The sequence below is a fragment of the Micropterus salmoides genome, unplaced genomic scaffold, assembly GCF_014851395.1.
Source record: "Micropterus salmoides isolate LMB-PRFRI ecotype aquatic unplaced genomic scaffold, ASM1485139v1 Ms_hic_scaffold_19, whole genome shotgun sequence".
In the NCBI taxonomy this organism is placed as follows: domain Eukaryota; kingdom Metazoa; phylum Chordata; class Actinopteri; order Centrarchiformes; family Centrarchidae; genus Micropterus; species Micropterus salmoides.
The window spans coordinates 14,778,689-14,801,027 of record NW_024041039.1 but is presented as its reverse complement, the minus strand read 5'-3'; the positions used below and the strand labels follow the sequence as shown (position 1 = coordinate 14,801,027).

The following is a 22,339-nucleotide window of genomic DNA, read 5'->3' as shown; positions in this document are numbered from 1 at the left end:
AATCTTTATAAATTCTGAACCAAATTTAATTTAAGACAGTGTCTTAACTATGTTTATATTGCAATTTAAAGTGAGATTACATTTAATCAGGTTGCACTGAGATTCTAGACTAATTAAACCCTAATCAAGGATCACTTCTAAACTGTCACTTGTTTAATTTGATCTGATGGTTTATTTTTTTAAGATGTTATTGCGTCAAAGCCAAATACCTAAAATGTGAATCAACACATCTCACATGACAGAATCTTAACAAAACATGGTTCTATATACTGAAGACAAAATTACTAGAATACAAATCAATTAACCATTAAAGTGCATCTACGTTCTGTTCCATTGAATTATTGTGTTATCGTTATTATTATTTATTATTACTATAATGCTGGTTTGGTTCAGGTTTTATTTATTACACTGTACAGCAACTGTCTAGTAACCCATTGTTTCTTAGTGTAAAACATTTTCATCTTGAGGGACCTGTTTGGTTGCATGAATGTCCTGGCAAAGAGAAAGTGAGAGAGGGAGACAGCATAGGGAGCTGAGACATCTGCTCAGGTATATAATGATAATGCTGTGGGGGAGGAATTGAATAAGATATGGAGGTCAGGTTTGCTCGGATGGAGTCTCCATCTGTCCCCTGGGGTTAGTGGGGTGAGCCAGGGATGAGGGTGGGGCTGGGGGGAGGAGGGGTTGGTGGGTTGTGGGGAGGTGACATGGGGACAGTGTTGGCCAGCTCAATTCTCATCCCAGAGGCCAAGCAAACAGTAAATGAGGTGTGCTTATTATAAAAGCAGTCTATCAGATCAGCAATCTACAGACCAACGGCACACAAAAGTTGAGGTTGAGATCAGGTGTAGTTTGTATCGATTCGTCCTCTCGGATGAGCTGTGCAATGCACTTCTCAAAGAGGATCACGTCTATGTTCTCAACATGTTGTGCTGTAGTGAAGGACACAGGAGAGTGTGGAGACATTTAGACTTTAATTTTTGTCCTTTCTTTCTTGCCTTTTCATAGAGGAGCTTTTCCTGAGTTAACAGGCTTCATGACACCAATAGCACTCTGCTTTTCATTGGTAACTAGACTATAAGACCTTGAAAATATCATCAGAGATGGCCTTTGTTAAAGACGAAACATTACAGGATGTGTTGTGGCAAACATCCAACAAATTACAGACAACATAAATTGATTACAGGGCATGATGGTGGTCTAAGGTCATATATTCCACATCTTCAAGAGTCTACAAATCAATTGTACCCTATCTACATGATTGATTCCAAGTGTGCTCAGTAAGTACATACTGACCAAATGTTTTTACTTTTAAGTAGGTGTTTACACAGAGAGATGAAATAAGCTAGCCTGGTTCCACACCTTTCATTCACCGCTAACACCTCTGATTCGTTCAGCGACGAATGGCAATTCTGTCTGATTGTAAGGCTAGAAACAAGCGAAAATTAGGTTGGGCAATAAAAGACTTTGTGTTGGCTTTTGCACGTCATATTAGAAGAAGCACAGGTGTAATTAATTCCACTAATGATGATTGCAATTCATTGAGGTTACCACTGGGACACTTGTAGACAATGCTGCAAATCAAAGAGCAGGACTGCTGCTATGCTAAGTATGAAGTAGTTTGTGAAGTATCTTGATTTGACAGGTATTTCATTTGCCGGATTGGCCAAATCAAATACTTCCATAGGATTATACCATGAAAAACAATTTCATCCATATCAAGCACACATACCACATAAGATAAGAAAATCATTATCTTTTTTTCCTTCATCTGTGTCAGCTGTGATACACAGTATGTGTATTCTTGTCCATTCGTGTCACAGCACTATGCAGGTGTTTGCTCTGTCACTCTCCAAACCACTGTTTTTTGTCACCAAGCTGGAATAAGCCTCTGACACAGAAAATAACAGCATTGCCCCCCCTCCTCCCCCCGCCCCCGTCAGAAACACAAGGTGACGACCTCCCACCAGAATGTAAAGTGCATCTTTTTTTCTCTTTAAATGCTAGGGGATGAATCATTACAAAAAAAGGTAGAGAGTTTCAGGGGCCTGTGCTATTGATTCAATTTCTATGACCACAAATACTTTAAAGCATAATAAGCCTATGCTTCAAGTCCCCATACCCTTTCAAGGCTTGAAATGGCCTTGTCGTTACCTACAAATCACAGCTCTCCGCAAAGCTGCCCTCTCTGGAGCGATATGTCAGTGACCACGGGGGAGGAAAAAAAACAGAAGGCACCAGACACAAGCAAGCCTCTGAAAAATGTAATGGTTTTTGTTGAGGATTTAGCCAGTGGTATGGCAGTGTGGGAGTATCATTCATGTTTCAGACGTAGCAGATCCTCTGGGGAGATTGTGAATAATAAAGGGCTTTGCAGGAGCCTTCCTTGTGAAGGCTCTTGACAGGAGATTTGTTTATGACCTTCAAAAAAGGGGGAGGAAGTCAATGATAACTCTGACTGCCTCTTTTGCATCTCAAGGCAGTCCCTGCCACAGCAAAAAAAAGGAGATTTACTGTTGTCATCAGAACTGTGCAGCTCTTCCACTTCTATTTATCACATAGCCCCGATTCTTTAAAAGTGCCGTGAGAAGGTAATAAGGCAATAGCTGTCTGCAAGAAACTTACTGGCTCAGAGTGGAAGACCTAGTTAAATTGTTTGCATCAAAGTACCCAAGACTGGGCAGGCAACATGTTAGAAGTAAAAAAGATATGGAAGTAAGAGCTGGGGGGGGGGGGGATTGCTGACAGAAAATATTAAACTGACACTTTCCTTAAATTCATTCATTAAATTATTGCTGACCATGGATGCCTCAACTTCTGGTGCAGTGCTCTCGTTTCACCATGAACCAAGTCAACACTGTCAACATAGACAGCATCAAAACTAAACACAGATATCAAAATATATGGTATTCTTGGACCTTCCTGAATAAGCAGATGCTTTTACCATATCCCCGATAGTGACATGTTGCCAAGTTTGCATGTAGGAATTATTTTTAAAAATGTAAAAAGAATAATACGGTAAACCACCTGTCTTCATTTCACCCTGAAAGGAAGAGATTCTAATGAAGAGCTTGGCGTTGTCCCAGCAAAAATAGGCTGGGGATAATTGCCTGAGAGATCAGGCAAGTGAGAGTAAAAGAATGCCTCAATTGACAATATGACTGTGACATGCTTTGTTGCTCACCAGCCGCTACTGCCTCTGTGTTAAAGTGCCAAGTGAGAATTAAAAGCAAGAAGTAATATGTGACACATCTCAGACTTTGCTCCTTATATGTGATACTGCAAACCCCTAAAACAGAGTGAACAACATGACCCTCCTCCTCACACGAACTGAATCAACGTTGTCTTTCTGATGGCAAAAGGTGAACAACTTCAACTGAACTTGTTGAATGAGTCGAACTTGTACAGTACAGTATCATCGGTTGAGAAGGACTATAATTAACACAGGTTTCAGTGTTAAAAAAGCGTACCAGCACATTTTACTTTTACATACCTCACACAAGCACGGCAAAGCTAAGAAATGATGACGGGGAGGCTTGTTCTCTTCAGCAGCTTATATGGTATGTTCCATTTGACAAGGGAAGTCGGAATTTCAAAGTTCAAAGTCGGAAATTTGAAAGGGAACACCCCTTAAGTTGGATTTCCGGCTTGGAAAGTTGGGAGAACCGCACTACCACTAGTTTGTGATCCAAGATCTGGTCTGACAGTTAGTGAAAGCTGTAGTTTATACTGTTTATTAGCACTTCTGTGTACTTGTATCTCGTAGAAATTTTCGTACACAAAGTGCTGTCCAGCTGCTCACTATGGACGTGTTGCCACAGTGTTTAGTATGAGTAAATACTGCACAATGTGTTTTTTTTTTAATCAGCCGGGATAACAATAGCTAACCTGGCTAGTTGTAAACAATGGCTGGCCGGGCAAGGTTTTTGGACTTGTTAACTGGAATGCCGTCAGCTCAGGTGTGATGTCATTCCCAGCTCTGATCTCCAACTTCCGAGAATGCAGCAACAGCATAGCTGCTCTATGATCTACCACATCTGCTAGAGCAGATTTGGAGGCTACACAAACATCTTTCAGTAACAAACAACATCACCTGAGGGAAAATCCAGTTTGATACATCATCCTATTTTTACTAGATTTATTTTTACTATATAACTGGGCATGCAAATTAGAGGCTGGCCAATATGGGATTTTTAAGACCGATACCGATTTTGATATTTGAGGATTATAAAATCCAGTATTCCAATAAAACGGCCACTATTTTTTTTCTTCTTTACAGAAACACATCCCTATTTGATATGTGTAGTGAAGATAACATTACATAATGCAGTTTGAAAATAAACTTGTTTTATTGTTTTAAATGGTACTTTGAACAAAAGCAAAGCTGATTATGTCAGCTGATTGCTGTGGACTTGTGGCTTCCAAACACTCTGTTGGACAAACTATGCAATTGTCATTGATCGGCTGTTATAAACACTGATAACGATGTATCTGAAATTCACTCATATCGGCCAATAATATCAACATGCCGATTTATTGGTCAGGCTCTAATTTAACTTTAGTCCACTCCACAATTCTACAAGTACACTTAACCATGGGCCACAGTGACAGCAAATTTGTAACTTATACTCACCTAATAAATTTACTGGTATAGAAGACCTACAACAGATACAACTAGTCCAAATTTTTAATCATAATCTATTTTTTGGCCGTTTTACTGACCAGTCAATACAGTTCCTCATTAATAAAGACTAATGCCCTATGCTATACAAACCTATTACACTTTCCTGATCCATCTTCATTTGCAGTAAATGAGAGGAGAGGAAGACTCCTTCAACACAGTTTAACTATACTGTAGGTTCATGATGGGGACGGCTCTGCAAGGAAATCAAGGTCCAGGAAAAGGAGCACCAGTACAAAAATAAGTGCACAATATTTTTCTTAGAACACATAAAAAGCTTTGGTGACTAGGCACACAAATAGACAACTCTATCTGACAAGCATGTTAGTCTACAAAATATGCCTCTTTGATGTTAATGTGGTATCTCCAAGATGTCATAAAAAAATACATTTGCATTTTTCTTAGCATATGGCTTCTAAATTTCATAGTGTCTAATCATTCTGTAATAGCTTTGAAATGGGTTCTAAAAGTGTCATTTTAGCCCATAAAAGTTATTGGATCATTTTAGAGTTCTCAAATGCCCATACTTGTGTGTAACCCAACCAAGCTTGTCTGGCCAAAGAGTTACACACACTCACCACACTCGCACACTTGCACACAGAACACAGGAACAGCAAAATAATGGTTGGAGATAAAACATTTAGCCATTCTGGTTTTGCCCTTTTTCCACCAGTGCCCCATCTCTCTCGGCTATTAAGTGTGGAAAGATTTTGCTCTGCACAAAAGGCAAGAAGATGAGGTTCTGCTGAATAACAATAGATAAACGACAGAGGAAAAGAAGAGGATAATCTAAATCTGCAAGAAAGAGGCTGTCCCCCAGCACCACCCCTTTTTCCATCAATTGTTACCTAGAAGTGGTGCCACGCAGGTGTGGGAGTCCAGACTGTCAGCGTTCAAGTAACCCACCACATGAAGCACAACTCAACCTCTCTCTCTCTTTGTCTCTCTTACACTATTACTGTGCTACTCTTGTATGAGATGTTGCAAACTTTCAAAGGCAAAGCCATGTGTCAAGCCAAACATCTGTGTAGATTTAAGACAACTTGAGCTCTCTCTAACAGAAATGATGCAGGGCCCCTGTGATAAACTGAATGATGCCTTTTTTAAAATCCCAAATATCACATTGTATTTCGTCACCTTCCCCAATAACACATGCTATGCAAACAGGCTACATACACTGCTAAAGCTAACAAAACGGCCACAAACCCCCTGCTGACGGAACGTTAGCTTGCTACGGTTAACGACGTCAAATAACTTCACTCACCACGGAGTTCTTCATAGTGGCCTTCACGGTGAAGCCTTGTGTTTTCAGCTCCGTCTTGTTTCTCAACATATCCACAGGTGTCGTCTTGTAAAATGAGAAGAAATGAAAGGCAATGTTTGCTAACTAACTGATATTCGTGTGGCTCTCAAAACGTAACGCCTGATTGTTTTTGTAGTCGTTGCTGTGCAACTTCAGAGACGCTTTGGTCTGGTTGCTGTGGAGACGTGTGTTCCCACAGAAATCCTGGGGCACTGCTGAAAATATGCAGAGAAAAGTGTCGCGATGCCTGAGTGTTCACACTAAGCATTAAATAGGTTGTTCTTTTTATTTAATTTACTTGTATTAAAATGTGTCATATATATATATATACAGAAATATTAATGTAGGGATTATTTCATTGGTATTTCTATAGAGATTAGACGCTTCTAATGATTTATTATATCTAAATCCTGCTACCTATCTTTTTAATTATTATGAGGTAAGAGGAGTGCATAAAACTGTAGTTTCTTTGTTTGCCAAGGTGTGCAGCTATAGGGGAGACCGGAGACGGTTGTAACATTTTTGGCATTTCTGTCTGAATCTCCGAGCTCTTCTGAGCCAGTGCGTTCCAACTGTTTGTTCTAACATACCATGGGGTGGGATGTAACATTATAATATACACCAGGGTGAAATGTAACATCATGTAATGGATGGAATATGAGAAAAATAAAAAGATTGAAAGATTTTATTCAACAGTTAGTTTTTTTACATAATTGGTGTGTCTGTGTGTGTAGGTATCATATGTATTTTACTATCAGTCATAGAAGTGACATAGTTGTGAACATAATAATACAAACATATACATACACTAATATCTTAGTGTGTGTTTGTGTGTGTATGTGTGTGTGCGTGCGTGCGTGTGCGTGTGTGTGTGCGTGTGTGCGTGCGTGTGCGTGCGTGTGTGTGTGTGTGTGTTTGTGCTTGTTTGTCTTGCACCCTCACAGTGGTGACAGACATATGGCACTCCTGGACTGCAGGCCTCAAGGGCCCACAGAGAAGCCGACAGGTCTTACACTAACATTTCAAAATCATAATAAAACAATTAAATATTACTGTTGTTTGTATGTCCAACACATACTGCAATTCAAAGAAAACATATAAATACATACTAAACATTTGTTGTTACAACTAACCCAGACTCTTGTAACCATGAACTAGCTTACCTCACAGCTCACAGTTAAAACTTTAGCACAAACAACTTGCATGATCAATATCTACATATACACACAATAAACATGATTTTAGTTTGATGAGTTTGACTACAAAGCAGGCAATGCTATAATTATAATAAATGAGGTTTAAAAAAATACTTTCTTCCCTCAAAATATATATTTTTTTCCTTCTACAACTGGCTGTGCATGCCACATGGTGCTACTTTTTTACATGTGTAATAAAGACTAAACTGGGCATGTACAGAGTGAATCAGGTGATTCATAACTTGTGCCTGATTGGAGAAAGTGGACGTGTTACAACTTACCCGAGTTACAACCATCCCCACTCTCCCCTAATGAAGGTCTTACTTACTATTTTGTTTGATAATAATGGGTCAAATTGGTGCCCTCCGTATACTTCCTGTCATTAGGCTAGTTTAACTAATGGGCTACAAACAGTGAAAAGATGACCTAACCTCACACAGGATGACCTCTCTTTTTCTGTGCTTCTGTTGCACCTCCCGAGCTACCACACTTCCATTTTAGACACAGAGGATCGATCACACCCTCAGCTCATCATTATACTCATGCATCAGCTACTCATCCAGAAGTAAATACTTAATGATGCTCTTTATGTGGCGGAAATACCAAGGCCTTGACTCTCAATACGCTGGTTAGAGAGTGGCCTGAGCTCTGAATCATTCCAATTTAGGGATGTGGCACTTTTAATCTTCCAATATCGTTTTTGCCTCTGGAGACTTTCTTGGGTGAACTGGTGCAACTGTTATTAATCTTCAGTGCAGAGGCAATTTCTCTAAAAGCCCCTATTTGTTTTTTATAGCTCCATTGAGAGAGGAGGGTATAGCAGCAGGGAGGGAGACTGTAAACAAGGTATGCAGGGAAGGCAAGTTATGTCCCTGTCAGCATTCAATGCTTGTCTCTCTCTCTTTCTCTCTCCCTCTCTCTGCTTCCCCTCAGAGGATTAAAAAGAGGAAGAGGGGAGTTTTCAGAAAGCAAACTGAGCAAACTGGAGCGTCAGCATGAATTCAGCTGGACTGAGAAATGATTGTTCAAACAGCGCTGCACAATCTCACTCCTGTGAGTGTGCGGTGTAGAGGGGAGCTGGTCTTTATGAATTGTAGAAACAGACGTTGCAGGAATGATGCATAAAATACAAAATATATCGTTAGTTTTGCCAATCTCTTGAGTTCTGTGTGTTCATGTGTAAACATGTGTGTGTAAGAGTGTATATCTGTAGCTCTGTTAGGAGTGTCGGGCACCACACGGGTCATGTTAATATCTCAGTGTAGTCCAGGCGCTTCAAGGACACACGCGGGTCCAAATTGATTTACACAGTGAAGATTGATTTCCATTTTCCACCGTTAATGATGTATTGTGGGTAATAGGTGGTTTGTCAGGTAGGGAAAGAATGAGGGGGAAAATATGAGTAACAACATCGAAAAGGGACCACAGTGTGCCATGCCATGAGTAATATGTGTTATTTTCTTCTGCATCTTCACTGTGCCTTCATCATCATGGTGTCCCTGGTTTGATCTCCAGCTCATTTGCTGGGCCACCTTCAGGCTTGGCAACTATTGTCCACTGTGAGGGAAAACAGCAATAACATTATAATTAGAGCAAAAAACAGTCCCTACAAAGCAGAGGACCCAGAGGGATCCAGCAGAAGAATCTCAGCAGGAGAGGATAGCGGAGACTTTGCTGCAGAGCCAGTTGCCCCCCAATTACTATGAAACAACACAAACAGCCATTAGACTAGGTCATTAGGCTGTAGGGAGAGCGGCCAGGGGCTTGTTGAGTTTAACAATTCGTCAGGTTGTGAAAGTCACACAAAGTGTACAAGGTATCTGATTGTGATTAATGCCATCCAATGCAAAAGTGAATCAGGATTGTTGTTTGTGTAGTCGCCTACTATCTTACATGTTTTATGACTTTTAACCAGAAAGGAAAAATGTAATCTAATACATTTTTAATGTCCTATAGGAATACTACAGAAGAGCTATACAATCAAAGCCGAAGAAACACATAAACATAATGTTGTCCTCCCAAAAGGAATATTATTGGAATATTGAAGTGATGTGTTATGAGGGGTCTGAATACACGTCACACAAGTGTTACAGTTTATTAACCTGATGCTTGAATGTAGTAAATCCACAGTGTATATTTAGTGGCACACCTGCCCAAAGACAAAGCAGAACTATATTCTTTAACACAGTCAATTATCTGAGATTACACTGAACTGCTTTTAGGTGTTTTTGCCTGATTAGCCCTCTTCTCTGCACTGTGTGGGTGTGTACAGGCTGTGCTTGACATCCCCCTGATTCTCCTGTTAGTTTTCTTGCACCTGTTATGCCTTGAACAACGTACACCATTACAATTTTTATTGGTACAAGGACTTTGGTGACTGCTCATAATTCCCTGCATGGCGGTGCCCGACATCAACCTCAGGACAGAACTAATCAGCTAGAATGACTGGAAACACCTGTGTGGGTGCACATGGCCTTTACTGGTTTTAACGTCTAATCTGGAGGAATCTGGTGCTCAGTAAACTTTTAAATCCAACACAAAGTGGTATATGGTCTGAGTCCTCAAAAAAAATCTACTGAGGAATAACTTTCATGTGTGTTGATTATTAATAGCGTGATCATAATATAGACAACCATATACAAGGCTTCAGATAAATATGAAGGGTCACAATCTAATAAACAACTAAGGAAAGAAGAACATCTTCTACAAAGTATGATAGTCATATTTCTCTAATATTTGCTTTTCACTTAAATAAACAATTTTCTGAACTGATCGCAACATATTAAACCTTTTAGTTCACCCTCACCACAATCTTAGTTTAATGGTTTTGCCTCCTATAACTTTCTCAGTGCAAGTGTAGGCTTTGTCTGCTGTTGTGACCTTGACTTGTGAAGGTGCATGTACAGATCCCCCTCATACTCACCAAAACCCGTTTGCGTGCTGGACATTGACATAAATTCTTTGGCAGCACAGAGACTCAGTGGTTCTTGTCATCCTCAATTTAATGCAATGTACAGCATCTCTGTCTGGAGATTGCATTTTCTCCAAGTGTGCAAGTGAGTGTAGTTCAGGTGTTTTTTTCCTGCCATATTCCAACGACATGTGTTCGATTACATTCTTCCCAGTGCATACCGGAATAGGCTCCAGCCTGTGACCCTCAACTGAAAAAATTAAGAATATGAAATATAAATGAATGAATAAATAAGACAACCCCTTAAGGTACCCTGTGGAGTTTCTGACAACTTGTGGCAATGACATGATGATGAGGTACTGCATTTAAAAAGGTACCAAGCGTAAAGAATAACACAGCAAACACAGTTTATAAATGTGCTTGTTGGGTGGTAGGGATACACAAAATGTATTATGGTGAGAACCTTTGAATGTAAATAAAGCCATGTTTTTTCAAAATGAAAAATCCACAGGGTACCTTTAAGTAATCTACACTCAACCTGGACTGTCTTCATGCAATACAAAGCTGTCACTGCACCTGGGTAGGGGGTGTACTGATTTTGGTGGATGATAGAGAAGCAGATATGACTGTATATGATTATGGTCCTACCACACTTACTGAAAATGTTTTCTTCTTTAACTGTGCGTTTACAACAAGAGCTAAAAAATGCACTTCTACTGTGCTAACACTTTTGGTGATGTAATAATCAAAATTTGGTTTGTCATCGGGCCGGACAGGGGGGCAGACATGGGGATGGTTGGGCACAAACAGACAGCACAGAGAAAGGACAAGACCTGTAAGAGAAGGGGGATGGAAGGTGGGGACAATAGGGGAAAAGCAGTGGGAAACACCAATTGCAGAAAGCAACGAAACCTGCAATAGAACAGAGAGGGTGGCAACAACAAACAAACACAAACAAAAACAAACAATAAAAATAATAATAATAGTAAAAGACAACCAGCCGAACAGCAGCAATAAACAGCTGACATAGTATGACAACTGAGAGAAAAATGAAAACAAGAAAGAGTCCAGCACACTAAATAAGCAACACAGCACAGCCACGAGAGCTGGAATAATAACAATTAATTTAAATAAGTAACTGAAAGAAAAGCATCAGGAATAATTCTACCAGGGACAACCTAAATTTGTTTGTGTCTATGTGTGAGACTGTGTGTGTCTGTGTGCGTGTGGGTGAATGTGTCTGTATGTGTGTGTACATGTGTGTGCGCATAAGCCTGTTAAAGAATGTAGTTGTTAGGGAGAGTGGGACCCCACAACATAATTAAATAAATAATAAAACAGACAAAGGAGTATATTAATACTCTCTTGTTAAAGTAAAATCTGTCTGGCACAATATGGTATCCAGGTCATCATACTCTATACCAGGCTGCTGGGCAGGACAGGTTAAAAAAAAAACAAAAAAAACAAAAAAAACAATCACAATTTGGTGACACTGCATGTGAGAGCTGGAACATGCAACACATAAACAAATAGGCTACTACAATGCACACAGCTGCACAGTCCTTTAATGGGGAATCAGATGAGGGTAAAGCATGAAGAAAATAGACCCTAAAGTACTGATCTCCGTCAAATGCTTCTATGAAAGTCATCATCAAATCCTGTCATGAAACTGAAAAATGTCAGAAATACCACAAACACAGCAGTTAGTTTCAATAGCAGTTCGGGTATCCAGACTGTAGTCTGCTTTCCCCTGAGCCCTGATAAATCCAAAGGCATAGATCTCTTCAAACGGCAGGGCAGTTGGTAGGAATACTTGATATGGGCACAGAGTTGCAAGGCCTCACTCACAAAGCCACAGCGTATTGATCTTCATGCATTATAGAAGCAGCTTTGAGGCCAGCTGATATTGGAAGGCATAGCTTGCTCTCCCTCGGAGCGTACACTCTAACATGCCCACTGGACCATAGCAGCAATAATCAGACACAGGTCCAGATGATAAACATATGGATAATACATCTTTTATAGTATCGCTGCACTCAGGCTGATAATTGTTTCTATGATTATGTTTGTTACAGACAACAAACTTTTATTTGTCCTCTCTAAGTTTGTGGTTAGTATATGTCTCTTTGAAACTGTAGAAGGCTGACAGACTTTAATCTTAAATAGATTACAGGCTAATGTGTCACTGTGGGCTGTCAGGCTTTTTCAGTGTGAATCATCAAAGTAAATCCACTGAATGCTGTACGCTTCACAGTATGACCTCACTTTTGGTGCTTTCAGCAGCCTTAGCAACACCTAACCCTCCAAAGAATTGAGCTTTCCTGTCACTCACAGGTCAATGTCACATGAACCTGAATGTGTGAACAGTGACACCAGTGATCCCACTGGGGCACAGAAAAGCTTGCCTCTTCTGAACACGACTCCATTGTGGACGTGGTGTTAGGGATAGTGGAGAGAGAGAGAGAGAGAGAGAGAGAGAAAAGGTGAGTGTGAAGGGATAGTGGTGTTTTTAAAGAAACAACTTTAAAAAACAACTTGAACAGAAGTCCTGGGGAAAAAAGGTGTTTTCAAACGTATGTTTTAACTAGTCTTGTGCTGGTGTGTGTGTGAATGGGTGAGGAAAGCTGAGCTTGAGCTTGAGCTTAATCTTGAATTGACAGACCTATTTCCACATTTCGTTTTAGCGCTGTGCCCCTGCTGGAGAAAGGTTGGCTTGCATTTCTTTACACAAATTACACTCATCTTGGGCAATGCTAAGCCCAGGATACAGCAATGGTGCCCTTGCAAAATAGTGTTGGAAGATAGCGGAAGGGGAGGAGTATTCGCATTGAAATAATGGGCCAATGGTAGGATGTACCTCCTGTACAGCCTACAGCCTGTGAGAAAGACTGTGAAAACACTAACATATATTGTACATATCAGGTGATAAAAATTTTGGGAACGTGGCTGATGTGCTTATCACGCCCAACTCACTCTATGATGTTCGATTTTGTGTTTGGTTTCAACATACATAACCAAACATGTATCCTAAAAATCACGTAATAAATACAACAACAAATTTGCATTAGCAAATAAATTCTTTAGGAAATCTAATGCAATATAATCCAGGCAGGCATTATGTTTCTTAAAAAACATATTTAGTAATTCTAATTTGTCGTATATAAGCATATTTTTGTAGGAGATGTAGCCCAGGTAGTAGAGTAAGTCAGCCATTAATTGTAAGGTTGCTGGTTCAATCCCCTGTTCTTCTTGTGCACATGCCACAGTGTCACAAGACACTGCTCCCCAAATTAAATTTGCTATGGATAAAAGTGTCTACAAATTAAATGTGACAACTAAACAATATAGCAGTGATTTGACTGAGGCTGAATTTACCGTTAGCCTTGTAGCATCTAGCATTAATCTTGAAGCCATACAATCATGACAAGAAAGTCAGACCTATTAAATTATATAGCAATTTAATAAATAAGTGTTGACAAAAGAGATTTTCAGAGAGATGACAATCACAAACATAATCAAGAAAATCAATGTGTATTACTATTACAATAGAAATAGACATTTTGGTTACAAATACAACACAGTTCATGATGACTATCAAAAGTCAGACTCGGTCAGACTGGTCATTTTAAAGACATCAGTGGAGGGGATGAATCTAATAGTTTAGGGTCATCCTTGGGAGTATGATATGAAGAGCAGTCACAAAATAATGACAGAGAAACTCAGGGCCCCTGTCCACCAAAGCGTTTTTTTCTGATGCCAGCGTCTTTTTTCAATTCATTCCAATGGAAGCGCCGCGCTGAGCTTCTTTTCCGCGCTGGGCGCTGATCGCTGAGCGTTTTTTTCCGGTCGCCGAGAGTTGAAAAATGTTCAACTTTGGGAAAAACGCTGCGCTCGTCACTGTCACTTTCTACCCAGCCGTCCAATCACAGTGCAGGAGGGGCGGGACAAACATCGCACCGAGCACATCCGATCTTGAACAAAACGATGTGCCTCTTCGCCGGCATGAACCCACTTACAGTCTGATCTGTCTCATGTTTCAGCCTTCTCTTCATGTAGAGTAAGGGCCAGAGCAAATAGGCCTACGTACTTTGTGGTGACCTTTTTACATTCAGTAAAATTTAGTAGGCTACCCTACTTGCAGCACATCGCCTCCACGGAAATTATGTATCATAGCAACCACAGCGTCTCGAAAAAAAAACACTGCGCCTCCAAAACGCACCCTAGCGCTCCCAGAACAGCAGGTGGCGTTTTCAGCTGGCAAAAAACGCTTTGGTGGACACAGAGGTGACATACTGTAGCTGATTTTTTTTTTTTATCACGCACTATTTTGTGTTTACCTGACTGCCAGGAAACTAAAAGTAGGACAGGTAGAAGAAGAGATTTCAGAAAACTTTTAGATGAGGATCTAAAAACATTTACACCCATAAATTAAATTTTCAAATTAACCCTCATTAGTCTTAGTCTAATGTGCAGTGTATGAATCAAGTGCGTCACTTTGTGTTGAAAAGTGGTGGGGATTAGGGATATGAGGGGGTAAAGTTTTTTTATGCGAGACATCAAGATAAGTGATATTAGGTTCACGAGACAAAACAATGTTTTAAGATATCCTAAATGGCGAGATATATGAGATATATGACATATATATCACAATGTTTAACAAATTATGCTTTAAAAAAGTGGTGGGGACAAAATCAGCCATTTCAAAAAGTGGTAAGGACATGTCCCCAGCATCCCCAGTGAAAATGACACCTGTGGTATGAATGTCTCTGAATCTCTCTGTTGTACATAAATTTTTTTTATCCACCTATTCAAATGCATTCCCTTCTTATTCACACATGCAAATACACGCACACACTAAACACAAACAGAACATCCCTGCGGCGAAAAACTGTGTATGGCAGGGCAAATGCAATTTGCTTTCACTTCAGAAAAAAATCAGCATGCCTCACATTCACCTGACTGATGCGTCTCTGCTCTGTGTATGAAACATTCAAATGGAGGGAGACAGGTATTTATAAAGCCGATACATTTCAAAGCAGATTCTTCTAAGTAAAGATGATACTAGGGATCCTATCACATATGGGCAGATGCAGGTAGGGAACGGGGGGGACAAGAGGAGTTTTTTCCCTGAGAACGGAAAAGTCATCTCTGTTCACATCACATCTGCCTCTTTTTTCCTCAGGCAGGAGGCTCAAAGCCTGCCTCTGGTGTTCCTGACATCTTGGCTCCGTTAATTGCAATGTTTGCCGGCCGTATTGGTATTCACATTAGACCCTGGGAACAGATGGCGTTTAACTTTAAATATTATTAACACTTCCCAGCATTCTAAGATCCTGGGTGGGGGTTGTGAGGACGAACAGACGGGCAGGTGAAATGACTTTACTTTCCATAACTGCATCAAAGGAGGAAATACAAATTGGGATGAGTGTTGTAATTTGTGTGTGTATGTGTTGTTTTTTTTTGTGTTTCATCCGTGCATCATTATTCATATCACGTGTTCTATATACTTATCTGTTTGTGTATATGTGTGTAGGCCTATACTGAATTGAATCAGCATTTCCCAAGGTTTCAACTAATCAACTTAGAGAACAATGGCAACCACACATCAAAATATACATATACATCATATAATAATATTTATTATTGCTCTTTTAAACCGACAAGTATTATGTATTAACCAATTAAATGAACTGAAACAATTGTTCCAAATGTCATGTACTCTAATTATAAAATCGAAGTCAGCAAATAATATAATACAATAATCAATAAATGTAGCTGTGAATTACAAAACATTGTTTTTAATCATACATACATGTTTGGAGGGGAACCTCTAAAGTTGTGTACGTGTGTGTGTGTGTGTGTGTGTGTGTGTGTGTGTGTGTGTGTGTCTTTTAAAACATAGTAAATTAATACATTTTGACTTTTTTTTAATACAAGACATCTTCTTAAAGACTGTATAAGACACGTCAAATATTTTATTGATCCACTGTGAAAATCATAACTACAAATTAACACGCTAGAGTGAGTGTGGAAGCAAGACATTTGAAAAATGTCTTATTTAAGAACAAAAAATGACTCCAAAAAGCCACAGCACGAAACTACGTCCTGCATAGGCTCTTGGCGAATGTGCATTCATTCTGTCTGAATGTGCTTAGAAATTGCTTTGAAATATATATGACAGCCTATCTGAGAGGGTCTGCAAATGCACTTAACTGTTGAGTGGAAGGAAAGGTGTTTGTGAGGTAGGATGACATGGAATGAATGGAAGGCACAACAGAGGAGAGGAGGAGTGAAAGAGGAGGAGGAAAAGCGAAGACTAAGACCAGGGAGAATAAAAGCAAGCTGTTACTTTTACATACTGTAGGGCAGAGTAGCTGCTTTTGATGACAGCCACAGGGGGAGTAGAGTGATGTGAGAGTGTGTGTGTGTGTGTGTGTGTGTGTGTGTTCGTGTTCATGCAAGAATGAGTAACTCCATCTCTCGTTTCTCTGTTTGAATGTCTTTGTGTTTCTGTGTCTGGCTTTGTGAGAGCGAAATAGAGAAAGCTACTGTTTGTTGTTTTTTGTATTTATGTGTCCGTCCCTCTGTGTGTGTGTGTGTGTGGGGGGGGGGGGATGCCAGAGAAAGAAACAGAGGGAAAAAAAATAGCGCACCACTATGAGGGAAAGAGGGCGATGTTCTCGAGCGTGCACCGACATGTCACATCGTATTTGTCACATTTGAAGGGAGAGCACCCGTGGTCCCTGGTGCCCTGACCCTGCAGCTGGTGGTGCTGTCTTGACTGTAGCCACACAACAGCCACCGTCTCTGGGATGCAGATCACTGAACCTCAGCAACCCTTCTAGCAACCTCTGGAGTGCCCAACAACCATCTTCTGCTCGTCCCACACATATTGAACTCTTGTCTGGACCACAGGGAGGCATGAAATTGCATGTGTAGGTGGGTCTGTATGGTTACAGGTGTGCATGAAAACGGCAAAATATCACCTCTCCCATCAAAATTAGCAATAATTTTCAGCTGATTGCTTAGCAATCACAATTCAGTTTAGCGAGATTCTGCACCAACACCGCAAACACCCACACACTGAATGCTGCAGGTCGAGAACCACAGGAGGTTATTAATCTATGAAAAGAGGTGATTGCAGTCTTGCTTCAGGTGAATCCTCTGCTCTCTCTGTTCAGTACTTAACAGGTGCAAGAATTACTGCTTCAGTTACCCTGGAGACAGCGTTTTGAAAGGGCAGACAAATCTGCTCCAGGATTGTTTGGGTTAATGGGAAAGGGCTATGCTTTACTGTGCATGCTGCCAATGTAGGAAATTACATTTTGGGGGAGACTTTCTGTGAGACAATCACGTGAAAATCTCTTTGTGTTTATTCCACCTTTGGTGAAAATGACACTGTTATGTGCATATTATGTGCATTCATTGTAGCATTTGCCACAATAGCTGTTTTAGCAGCTGAAAAACTCATGAATGATGCAAAAGTGCACTGTGACAAATAAAATATAGTTCCACCTAAACTTTCATATGCTTTCCTCCTTCACCAGGATGCTGTACATGCTGGTAGAGGAGAAGCAGACTTGTGTGTTTCACTACTCCCCCCACAGATTTAAGTTTAATTTACATTTTAGACATTTGTCTGATGATTTACAGCAATCATAACGTGTTGAGGGATTCAGAGTCCTGCATTAGAATGTTTCAACAGAAAGGATGGCTATCATTGAACTGTTGTGGGAATCAAACCTGTGTCTTCTCAACCACAATAGTGCACCCTGCTAGCAAGTCCCTGTTTTGCCATCAGATTTACAAGAAGGAAGGTGGAAAGAGAACAGGGAATTGAAAAAGCTTCTGCATTATATTTTAATGTTTGATTATGTTATTGCAATGTGCTTAAAAGTGATCATTATCTTCAGATTCTTGAGTGTTTACAGGAGCTGTTGTTTTCAGAGAAATTTAGAATAGAAACAAGTTCCGTGGCCTCTGTTCTGAGTTCAGACGAGTGAACAGACTGGTCATTCTGGTGTTTTGCTGGGCTCACCTCTGGGCTTCAACCCCAGCCAAAGCAATTACACAAATAAGCCTGTGCAGTTCATTCCTGTGTGAGACAAACAGACGTGCCAGATACCTTTGCAATTCTAATTGAGGGAAAGAAATCTTTTTGCAGACTCGCACCACCACAATGCCTCCCATTCGAGGAAAGCAATTGCAATTTGCTGTTTTTTGCTGCTGTTTTGCCCTTGATGTCAAGTGTATGCATCAGTACTTTAATTAATAAGCTTTTAATAAAATCTCAAAAGCCGTTTAATAGAAATCTCACATGTACCCTTCTCAAATATAGTTTTAAAGGTGGAGCAGGCAGTTTTTTTCCAAAAAATTGTTTGTAATTTTTGTTGACATCCTCTTCACATCCCGACATCAATCAATAAATCAAATCCTCTGGCTCAGAAATTAAGAATATCCAGTAACTGTGGCTGTCACAGGACTGTTGGAGGGAGGCCTGGGGGAGGTGGTGGGATTTTCTTTGGTTGTATTCTTTAAAATTCAGCTGTCTCTTGCTAGTTCTCCAACTTTGCCTACCACATCTTTGATTCATCTGTTAATAATCACAATAAAAGACACCTAGCATTGGAACAATATGTATATGAGTATTCAAGTATCCCCTAAGGACAATCAATCATGCAGCTACGACAACTGATTATTATAGTTTTTGTTATCTTAAATGGAATGGTTGGAGCTTGTCTCAGCACTATTATGTGCAATGCTAGGTCTGTGGGAAAGAACACTGGGAAAGAACACAAGAGAATTGTGAATTTGAACTCACCTGAAATCAGTAAAACTTGCTTACTTGATAATAGATATTACCACTGGCTGGTGTTTCAGCATTTTTCATCTCTTTGTTTTGACTCAAAACTTGACTGTTTTGGTTCACTCTCACCACCCTCAACAACACGTTTTTAACCAAAGCCGGGAGCTTCAGCCAAAAACTCTAAAAAAAAAAAACATGTACAGTATCTGCCCAGCACTGAACATCAAGCTGGTGAACATAACTAATGAAGCATTTTGTCATTAAAGTGATATTTCAGGTGTTGGTTGGAGGCCAAAAACAGAGTTAAAAGTAAGTGTCGATTGAATTGAATTGCTAATGTTGCTCGATATCTGCTGGATGTGTAGATAGGTAAATAAGTTCATCATATCAACTTTACATAGTCATAATATGTCAGTGTTGTTTTTACAGGTTGTTTGCGCTGCCCCAAGGTGACCAAGAAATCATTTAACGCAGGTTTAAATATTTAAAGAGAAAATAACCCTCCAAAACATAAGGTGACTTTGAATTTGAATTGCAAATGAAAATTTCACTTTCTGATGAAATAAATTGTGTTTTGTGTTAAGATGTTAGTTTCTAGGAATGTACATAGAGAAAAGAAAGTGATCTGATTACTGGATTCAAAGGCACGTAGGTATAGTGGCCATATATCTGTCATTTGTCCTGCCAATAATACCTTCTCTGAGCTGCAATACAAATTCCCTGTAGGTTGATTGAGTTGTAATAGTAGCCGTGACTCTTAATGTGTCCCTCTGTTTAGGACTTGACTGAATAATTTATGCATGAGTAAAATGATCAGTTGTGAAGCTTTTAGAATCAAGTGCAATTTCTATTTCTGCAGCAACATCCTTCAGGGGTGATGACCTTTGCCTTGTACTATACCAGCTTGAACTGGTGGATGAAAATAGAATAGCAGGGAGACTTGGAGATACAGAGACAAATGACAAAAAGAGACAGACAAATGGAGAGACAGATTCAGATAGACAAAAGGGAGTACATGTAAGAAACAAAAAGAGAGAGCGACTGAGCAGTGGGAGGTATATGCTGTTTGTCAGCATAAGGAGAGCGAAATGTCACTTTTTGTGCTGCATCAGTGAGTGATGGCTGCCATTATCCCACCCAATGGGTATAAGCAGGCGATATTAGCACACTCAGATGAAACAGGCAGAGTTCTCCACAGTGGGGATACCCAGAGCCAGCATGGAAAATGGAGTGTGAAAGCATGTGAGGCATAAAGATTGGTGGGGGGAGATAAAAAAAAGACTAAAGGAGGAAAAAAGGAAATAAAGAGAGAACAAAAGGAGCAGGTGTCGCCATGCATAAAAGACAAAATCACAAGAAGGATAGCGTCAAAAATGGAGGAAGAGGGGAAATTATAAAAGGAACTGAGTATCCCTGTTGTTTCAGAAGTTCCTGCAGTGTTTTAAATATAATGGTGTCTTAACATAGACCACACGGTGTGATCTGACATCCACTGAACAAAGTGGCTGAGGCAGATATGGTGGTTTGGGACACTGCAGTGGAATGTACACAATGAAAGTTGTAATTATAGAACAAGCACACCTCACTAGCTCCCTTACACAGAGGGAAACTACCTATAATTGTTGCAGCAGTATGAATGTGTGTGTGTGTGTGTGTGTGTGTGTGTGTGTGTGTGTGTGTGTGTGTGTGTGTGTGTGTGTGTGTGTGTGTGTGTGTGTGTGTGTGTGTGTGTAAATTGTCTGGATTGAAATCCAGTGCACATGGGATCACGCAATGAAACCTACAATCATATGCCTCTTTGGGGTGAAAATTCTCAAGTCATGTTCCCAGTTATGGTCATACTATTTTGTGCCTAGAAAGCACCTGATGCAGGACCTACTGTGTGAAGAAACCATTTCTGACATTTGATGCTTATAAAGATCCGTATTGGACACATGTTGAAAGGACAGACCCAGGAAAGGAGAACTTCAAATTGGCGGCTCAGGAGGATTTAATGCTGATATTTGGCATAATCTCCTAAAAATACACCTTAATGTACACTACAATGGTCACTGAACCAGACATATGCCACCTGGGGACAGAGGTCAGAAGTAGACATAGCTTTGTTTAAAGGAGTCCCAAAAGTAATCGCTAACCTTGACAGCAATCTTGATCTCCTCCTACTTTTCATATCTATGTCCCAGTCTCCCACTAATTACCCATCCCATTCCTGCCATCCCCTTTAGTGACAGTGACAGGAGGTTGTCAATGACACAAATAAAAAGTCACATTTTCAACAAAAAAACACTATATCAGAGAGACAGCCTTTGGCATCCGTACAGTAAAGACCCAGGTTTTCAGTTGACTCCAATGAAAACTGACCTACGGCAATATAAGACAACTGCTGTGGCTATCAGTTGACCCTAATTTGAACTTACCTGTGGCAATATTGGAGGCCTTTAGCTTTGTTATTCCCTTTGGAGAGCTGAGGCATGAAACATATTGTCTGCCCAAATAAGGGATTCAACTAAATTCCACTTTTAAGGTTTTCTTCCTATGATATCCTCAACAATATGTGGCAATATAATATGATAAACAATATAATAAAAACATGAAGAAAACAAAAAACATGCTGTTGCTCTGAGTGTCTTAGTTTGCAGAGAGTGGGTTAAAATTGTAGTCAACTGAAAACCTAGGGCATCATTATACAGGGTCATTACACTGCACATTCACAAGTACAGTATATTTTTTTCATGCCCCCCCCACCTAAAAAAACCCCACCTTGATAATGCTAATTGTTCTTCCATTTTTCCACCACTTTTTTGTTAACGAGAGGAATGGTTGCTATCCATCATTACTGGATACTACTTCTCGTCTGACACAGTATATAGAAATGACAAAGCTAGCAAATTAGAGAGGCATTAGAACACAGGATACATCCCGTGTAGGCTATATCCTATGTATTGATTCGTTTCCTTTATGCCTTTAAGCACTAGGCCCAGAAGGTTGTTACTATGGGGAGTTTTAATAGAAATGTGCTGTGATTTAAACTTATTGGAAAAAGATATTATATCAAAATGCAAAATACTTTGCTTTACATCTTTTTATTACAAGCTAGAGTACAATTGGGAAGTCATGTTTGAAAGATAGGCAAAATAATGAGTATTGATCAAGAACCATGTCAAATCCCAGTAGACAGGCTATACTATGATGACTGTGTGACTTGACAGTAAAAATCTTATTAAAATCTTATTGTCTCTTCAATTCATTCTCTTCATTTATGGCTAAAATGCAATAGATGATATGGCAGTGCTAAACATTTGTTGACCAGACGTATTTGCTGTTTCCTAACCCAACAATCAAGAGAAACAAAATATGTTTTCCAGATACTCAGAAAGGCCATTATTTTCTTGGCACAAACAGGACAACATGCTGGTGTCTGCATGCATCAACATGAAGCTGC

General features: G+C 39.9%; 1 protein-coding gene across 1 annotated transcript in view; it reads right to left on the bottom strand.

Moving 5' to 3' along the window:
• Positions 1-6,137, bottom strand: part of pacrg (PARK2 co-regulated) — a 172,746-nt gene extending 166,609 nt beyond the window's left edge. Inside the window, exon 1 of the mRNA XM_038729390.1 lies at positions 5,946-6,137. Coding sequence (XP_038585318.1) covers positions 5,946-6,014 — 69 coding nt within the window. The 5' untranslated portion in view covers positions 6,015-6,137. The remainder of the gene's footprint in view (positions 1-5,945) is intronic.
• Between the last annotated feature and the right edge of the window lie 16,202 nt (positions 6,138-22,339).